The following is an 8,562-nucleotide window of genomic DNA, read 5'->3' on the forward strand; positions in this document are numbered from 1 at the left end:
AATGTTTTTAATTTTATTTTTTAATTTTATTTTATTTTATTTTATTTATTTATTTATTTATTTATTTTATTGTATATTGTATATCCACAATTTATTTCCGTATTTATATGGTATTGCATACTTTAGACGAACTTCCCAGTCGGCGACCCGACTTCCCAGTGGGTCACCCATCTTGCTTGTGCTCTGTGTCAAGCACGCTTAACTTTGAAATTCTTTTCGAGTGATCACCAGTACAGAACACTCGTATTATTGATATATCTACATCTATTAATTCATATAAATGCTATATACTGACTCATATAATTATAATCTTTGAATATGTGGAGATAATACCTGAAATATGTTGTTAATTAGTGATCGAGTTCGTTTCGGTCTTTATTTTTATCGTCGGTTAATTATTTAATTAATATTTAATAATTAATTAATTAATTAATTTTTTTTTTTTTTACATTAATACACCAAAAGTCATGTTTTAATTTGGTTATTATAATGTGATTTGAATTTATTTGTTTATGTTAAATGCAATCATCATCATCATTGCCATAAATATATAAAACATATATAGTTTTAATAATTAAAGTACTTGAAATATATAGTTCAATAAAACATAAATTTGAAAAGAAAGTGCAAATGTAATTTTGTTTGAAAACATAAATATATAGTTTTAATAATTCTAAGCATCATCATCATCATCATCGGCATCAGGCCCTGGAGGTGGCTGAGCATTATACATCCTCATAAACGCCTCCAATTCCGCCATGCGGTCCTCCATCTGTTGGCGTTGTGCTTGCTCTGCCGCCATGCGGTCCTCCAGCGTGGAGATCCGTGTCTCATAAAGCTGCTGAGACACCGCAGAACTGCCCGTGTTGCGGATAGACCCCCTACTAGCCTGACTCTGCCCGGCACTTTCGACGCCGTAGATCCGTGACCTATCCGGATGCACCACCTCCAAATACACCTCGTCTAGCCGCTCATGTCGTCCTGTGGCAGCGGCCAGTCGATGAACCTCGGCCTAATTCATACATAACAATGCATAATTGTTAGAAAATAAATACATTCATTAAATATTTGAATAAACTTAAACACTTACGTCAATTCTTGCATCTCTCTCCGACGTATAACTTCCGTCGGCGTACATGTGGAGGCGGAGGAAGGTGGCATAGTTCGGTGCATCCTGGGGAGTACCAGGATCCAAGCTCTGTAGATGCATTTATATAAGATAAATAAGTTATATTAGTCAATATATTAATTTAATTTATATACTTAATTATTTGTTAATTACATACCATATACTGCTGCAGGATACGAGTCGACTGGGACCCGCCCACGTGCCTACTGATCCCTGTACCCTCCCCATCGGGCTCGGACATCCGGTTGGCACGTGCTCGATTTGAAACAGCCTTAACCTCGGGCTGATGCCAGTAATCCCGGAGTCCAGTCCAAAAATCGGGAGTCATCCAAACGGGCCTAGACATCTCTCTCCCTTGGCGGATACACTGCTTGAGATCTGTCTTGTAGTCGCTCATCATGTCGGAGTACCTTTTGCGGCCTTTTGTCTCCCACATTTTCCTCACGTCACGCTCATCATCGGACTGCCACATAAACTCTTTCTGTTGAAAGAAAGAGAATTAATTTAATATCAAACATTTTAACAATTTAATATGATATATTTATATGTATTATAAATTTAATTGTACCTGTAATTCATCAAAAAATTTCTCCTTCATCGCCGGGGGCGTCAACTTCCATGTGTACCCGCCTGAGTTATCAAACATCTTAAATGTGCGCGTGCAAGCTTTGGACAAGCCAGTGGGCTCCAACAAAACACTGTGTACAAGTAATTTTATCACTTAATCATGGTGTACGAGAAACAGTAATTTTAACTAAAATACTTACCCAGTCGTAGGATGCCTCTGAAATACCGTCCTCCCATCAGGTGCCTTAACCTCTCTCTCTCTGATAGCGGCAGCTGTAGGGCCCCTAGGCCTTCTAGCCCGTGAACTACTAGAAGCCTGGGGAGTCTCGGGAGTCCCAGAAATATGCGTCCCAGACCCATCAGATGTATCTGCTGTAGCTTCTGGCGCATTAACGCCAGATCGCCTCCCAAATCCCAAGAAACCTCGAGAGGTAGACATGATGCCTGTTGCATACAATTAAATTAACAAATATATAGCGAAACATAACATTAACAATAACTAACAAACATAACAAATTTTCAATCAAATTCAACCAAAATGTGCATTTACATTTATTCATAAGCATCACTACTATCATCATCACTATCGTTAGATGTCAACGGGGAATCATCGTCTTCTGCTTCATCGTCATCTTCAATCTCAACGACTCCACCGAGGGGATGAAGGAGAAGTGGTTGTTCAATGCCTACACTTGTGTGAGTAGGCATAATAGTAACCACTTCTTCTTGAAATGGTTGATCTAATGTTGATGTAGATGCTGCAGTAGACACTTCAACCTTTGATCTTGCGTTGACTTTGCATGCTGACCACCAATTTTTCTTTGATTGGTTCGTACTGGGATAGGGACGGTAAAACACTTGAACTACTTGACTCGCCAAAATAAAGGGATCATACTTCTTATATCTTCGTGTGTGGTTCAGTGAAACTAACTTGAAGTCTGTATCAATAGAAGTTCCCTGAGCCGACAAGTCAAACCATTCACAGTTGAACAAGACTGTCTGCTTAATTGGATACCCCGGATACTCCAGCACGCAAACCTCTTGCAGACGGCCATAAAAGTCTAGCACATCTCTATCACTACCATAGACCGAGCCTTTTATGCAAACGCCACTGTTCACAGTCGCACATAACATTTAATTTAACAAAATTATCCAACATATATAAATTATTCTAACAAACAATTCTTAAACTAATTGATTAAAATTAATATAATTTAAAATTAATCATGCTTCATAATTTAAAATTAATCATGCTTCATAATTTAAAATTAAACTAACAACATATATTAAATAGATTAATATAATTTAAAATTAATCATGCTTCATATAATTTAGTTATAAACAAAATCAATTATAAATTAATTAACTATATATAACAAATAAATCTATTTAATTAATATATAATTAAATACATAAATAAATTCATAATTAAATAAATAAATAAATAAGAGAGCGTACGGTGGTGGTTTCCGGTGGGTGTCGTGAAGAAGGCGGTGAAACGAGGTCGTCGAACTACAATAAATAATACTATAAGTGAAAATTATATAATTATATATATAATTAAAATTAATGAGATATATATATATATATATATATATATATATATATATATAGATATAGAGAGAGAGAGAGAGAGAGATACCTGCTTGGGCGGCGGCGGGCGGCGGCGGCGGCGGCGAAGCAGCAGCAGGCAGGGGAGGGGGGGTGGATTTTCGTGTGTGTGTGCGGCGCAGAAACTGAAAAAAGAAGGAACCCGCTGCCCTATATTTAAACGGTTACCGACGGTAGCGGCGGCAACTTTGCCGCCGTTAATTCTATAAAATAAATTATTTAATGCGTATTTTAACATTAACGGCGGCGTCGCCGCCGCTAGCTAACGGCGGGGAATTTGCCGTCGGTAGATGGCCGGTAAATTCGAAAGTTCGGGTCGCCTGGACTGCCGCCGCCGTGCCGCCGTTAGCTACTGACGGCAAAATAGCCGCCGGTAGTTTTCGCCGGTAAAAACGCGTTTTTTTGTAGTGAAGATAGAATGTCAAAATTAAGAATAAAATCGCAAAAACAGTTATAATTAAGTAAAAGGGCTTTGTAAAATAAAATCTTTAACTAATTTTTTTTTTACACAGGATCATCATTATATCTTAAGAAAAAGGTAAATGATAATATAAATAATCTGTCACGTAATCGTTGTTAGAGCCGATAATTATCGATTGGCCACATCGCAGGAGTCATTGTTTCTACACATTTTTTAGTTAATTAATAATCAATAAATAGATTCAAACTTCACCGCTCCCCTTCTCTCCAAAATAATAATAATAATTAGGTGACGCACATATAAAAAATACATAATCATATTGGCTAAGTTTATTTTAAAAAGCTTATAAGTTCCAACAACTTATAATATGTTTTAAAAGTTTTTAAGATGTAATTTTTAAAAAGCTTTTTAATTGTCAAAGTGTTTGATAATTGAGCTTATAAGTTAGAGATAGAAAATATTTGTTAGATAGAGAAAATCGAAAAGATGTGAACTAGAAATGATATATAATGAAAATAATAAATTATAGTAGAATAATATTGGTCAATGTTCTCCTTGCGCAGGTAGCAACGACACTTGGATTTGGCTGGCTGCACCGGACGGGATTTTCAGTACCAAGTCGGCATACACAACGATCAAAACCAGAAGCAGCGAACCAATTAGGCAGTTCATTGACGCAAAGATCCTCAATTCTGTTTGGAAGGCTAAAACTCCACATAAAGCCACGATGACGGCATGGAGAATGCTGAAAAATCGACTCCCGACATGCGATAACTTGAGGAAAAGGAATTCCGGTGAGCGAGGAAGAATCGAAGTGTGGAGAGTGCGGTGGGGTCGAAGAATCGATCAACCACCTCTTTCTTCTCTGCGCAAAGACGGAGGAGGTGTGGAATGAAATTCAAAAATGGCTAGGCATCACAACAGCTAGGCCATTTTCGATCGACAAGCATCTTGGTATGTTTACGAGTTTCAGAAATGATAAGAAGATTCAAAATTTACTCTTGGCTATTTGGGTGGGATGCATTTGAATTTTGTGGAAAAAAAGAAATGAGAGACGTTTTCATAGTCAAGATTGGGTGACAAAAACTTTTGTTTGGGAGATTAAGACTAGAGTGTGGTGTTGGAATAGGATTTTGAAGATCGTTGACAAAGAGATCGAGTTGGACTCATGGTGTTCCAACGATTTAATTTGTAAACTGTTGTAAGCCCTTCTTGGTACTGCTGGTACATTCCTTAATATTATCTCTTTTTCTGATAAAAAAAAAAAGTAGAATAATATTTATAAAATAATTATTGCATATAAAATAACGAAAAAATCAATTGGGATATATGAACTTAATTTTTGGAGAGCTTATAAGTTTTGAGAGCTTATTTTTAAGATTTATAAACTGTTTAAAAGTTTATTTTGTCAAACATCTTGAAAGAGTTTATAAGATTCTAAACAACTTATAAATTATTTAAAAGAGCTTTATAAGCTCAACCAAACACCCCCTCAATTGAGAAAGCCAAAAAATCCCTAACATTTCATGTGTAGATGTTGGTGGTGTCCACAGAAAGTTGACATAAACATATATAGTACGTCCTTGAAAAATGAAATTACTATATACTCCCTCCGTCCACCAAAAATATGCCACAATTTCATTTTTCGTCCGTCCACAAAAAATATGTCACATCTATTTTTGGTAGTATAGGGTTCACACCATTCCACTCACATTTAAAGTGGGACCTTTATTCCACTACCAACTTCACTCATATTTTATTAAAACTCGTGCCGAAAGTAAAGTGGCATATTTTTGGTGGACGGATGGAGTATATCATAATCATCATCATCAACAACAAAATCATGCGTTGGTGACCTTTTATCACCAACAATATCATTGTACCTCAAAATAGCATCTCACAATTTAAATTATTGAGACGTATAATTGAGATCTGCGACGTCTATGCAATATGTTTATCCCAAAATATGCTCACTTTCGTCCTCCTCCTATTGGTATTAATTACTAAATTTTTTGTTATTGTTCATCTTGTATAGTAAAGAAACGATATAATCAAGTCATTTTAATTTTAAAGTAGTACTGCTATGAAAATCACAATCTTTGCACTTAGTTGTATCACGATTTTTAACGTAGTCTCAATTGTGACACCACATTTCGATTCTCGACAATTGCGTTGTTTCCTCATAACAATATTAACAATATTGGACAAACTAAATTGGAGAAAATTTAAACTATTACAAACAAAAAAATGGTTGTAACTGAAACATTTTAAACATATATATCGATAAAAACTGACGTTTGTGTTTCAAATTATATAAACTCATGAGTCATCAACAAGTTTTTCAATCAACCTAATAAAATCTACTCTTTTCTCCCCCCCCACCCCCCCACCCCCACAAACTTATACTATAAGGGAACTAATTGATAAAATAGGACCGTAACTTTCAGTATTTTTAGAAAGATATGTTATGAAATTTGAATGAGGACTATAGCTGTCATTTTTTTACATTTACATTCATATTTAACACATCAAAATGATGATTATAGTTTCCGTCATGGCCCAAAATAGGAGTACAAATATAAAAAATGAAAGCTATAGTCCTCATTTTCAAATTCTGCAAATATAATACTTAAACACTACGGTCATTTTTAACAATTAAGTGGATACAAGTAGTGGAATAATACCACAAATTAAATGAGGTCTGAAAATCAGCCGTAAAAATCATCAATATACAGGCGTATTTTTCTTCACGTTATTTAATAGATGTACTTTCATTGCATGTGGATTTTGTTTCGGTTCCAAGGGCAAATGATTTTATAACACATACCTCTTTTTTGTTGTACTAATCATCATAATAATATCTTAATTGATTATATAAAAAAAAATTGATTAGGTTGAGAGAAATAATAGTGTAGGATCCTTCACAGAACTAAAAAGAAAAGTGTACATCCAAATTCACTTTAAATCTTTTCTCACAGAAAGATTAAAGTGTTAGTTTTGTCAGATTATTAAGGTTTATATCTTCCATAAGTAATGAGGCATACCAGACCAGACCAGCATAGACTTATTGGGAATATTAATTAATTTCAACCTAATAATCAAAGTTTTGGGCCAAAAAAGGAGAGTAAATTAGTAACAATATAAGAAACTCATAGATATTAATCGCAGTAGGAGCGTACATCAGATCAAGGCCATCTATATTATAGGATTTGCAACAACACAAATATATATAATATTGTAGGTAATTAGTAGAATTCAAGGGCATTTAGGTTTGCCTTTGGAGTTGGTCTTGTCTCTATAGCAAGGGCACTCATGCTTGTTCCCGAAGGTTCCAGAAGGCACACATTTGCAGTCGGCGCAGCAGATGCCGCAGTATTTCAAGCAGCGGTCTTTGACGCCCGCCTTGGCGCATCGATCCCCGCATTTCGACTCGCAGTAGCCTACTGTTTTATTTTTCATTAATATAATAAATAAAAGCAATTATATTACTATTAGGGTGACTTACTTGAATCTGCCATTGCCATTGTGGCGAGAAAGAGGGTCAGTAGGAGCAATGCTGGAAGCAGCTTCATCTTAATTATGTCAGCTGAGAGAGACAGGAAAGAATGAAGAAGGTATATATATAGAGAGGAATAGTGGTTGGGAGGTAGTGAATTAATGCCGTCAAAATAAGGTAGGTCAGGAAATAGAGGAATACAGCTGTCAGGTGATTTCTGTTTATCCAAATGCTTAATTATACTTAATTGCTGATTTGCGTCATATCATATCAAAGTCTCCGCCATTCCCTCCCTCCAACATGGAATTAATATACCACACTTTATGTCTCACTTTGTGTCCCGCTTTTAATTTTATTTAATTTTTTATGTAATTTTTTTTTTCATTTTCAACTTTATATGCTTTAGTTTAATTTTGTGATTATTAATTAGGATTTATTCCATCAATTTAGGGTATATAATTATTTTTTATCATTTAATTTCACTTTTATTAACTAATAATAGATTGATAAATTCAAAGTCATGGTATATACTTTTTAAAAAAATTTATTTTTTGAAATAAAACTTCAATATAATTCATAGTATTATAATAAATTTTATTTTTATAAAAAATATTTTTAAAATAATAGATATAAGCATGAGACATAGTGACACACATAAAATTGTGGGACACTGGATCTCATCTCCCCTCCACATACTCAACAATTATACCATCGTCTAATATAGGGCTATAAAATCAGGTTGCAGGTATCGGGTATACCCTCACCCGCCCCGATACTCGCGCGAATATCGGGTACCCGATACCCGCAAATTTAAAGAGGAGGGTCAGGTGCGGGTAGCATATTCTCAAAAATCGCGGGTAGAGGGTACATGCGGGTATACCCGAGGGTACCCGCAATATAATATTTAAAAATTAAAATTAAATAATTTTATTTAGGAATTTTAGGAATTAAAATTCCCAAAACCTCCAAGCCCTAATCATTTTCGTTCGTCTCTCTCTCTCTCTCATCTAATTTTATTTAGGAATTTTAGGAATAATTTTGATTGTTGTGCTTGTTTGTCACCTGTTTATTTATTATTTATTCGTCACAGGTTTTATGGATAATCGATGAAATAGAAATGATATTTTCAATTTTTTTATGAAATGCGGGACAAAATACCCTCTCGCGGGATAAAATACCCTTCAGCGGGACCAAAAACCCGCAAAATTACAATTAAAAAAAAAATTACGGGACTGTGAGGGTATACCCACTGCAGGTATTCAGGTACCTGCAGTATGCAGGAGGGTCGGGTAAGAGTGGGGATTTCGACGAATTTTGTCCCGCGGGTACCCGAATTTA

The 8,562-nt window shown here is 35.2% G+C and overlaps 1 protein-coding gene across 1 annotated transcript; it reads right to left on the reverse strand.

Moving 5' to 3' along the window:
• Nucleotides 1-6,857: 6,857 nt before the first annotated feature.
• On the reverse strand, nt 6,858-7,338 carry LOC131010754 (peamaclein-like). The gene is made up of 2 exons (XM_057938418.1): nt 7,234-7,338; nt 6,858-7,168 (listed from the first exon to the last, which is right to left on the reverse strand). The coding sequence occupies exons 1-2, from the start codon at nt 7,298-7,300 to the stop codon at nt 6,984-6,986; spliced, it is 252 nt and encodes an 83-aa protein (XP_057794401.1). The 5' UTR covers nt 7,301-7,338; the 3' UTR covers nt 6,858-6,983.
• Between the last annotated feature and the right edge of the window lie 1,224 nt (nt 7,339-8,562).

Source organism: Salvia miltiorrhiza, chromosome 2 (genome assembly GCF_028751815.1).
Source record: "Salvia miltiorrhiza cultivar Shanhuang (shh) chromosome 2, IMPLAD_Smil_shh, whole genome shotgun sequence".
NCBI lineage: Eukaryota > Viridiplantae > Streptophyta > Magnoliopsida > Lamiales > Lamiaceae > Salvia > Salvia miltiorrhiza.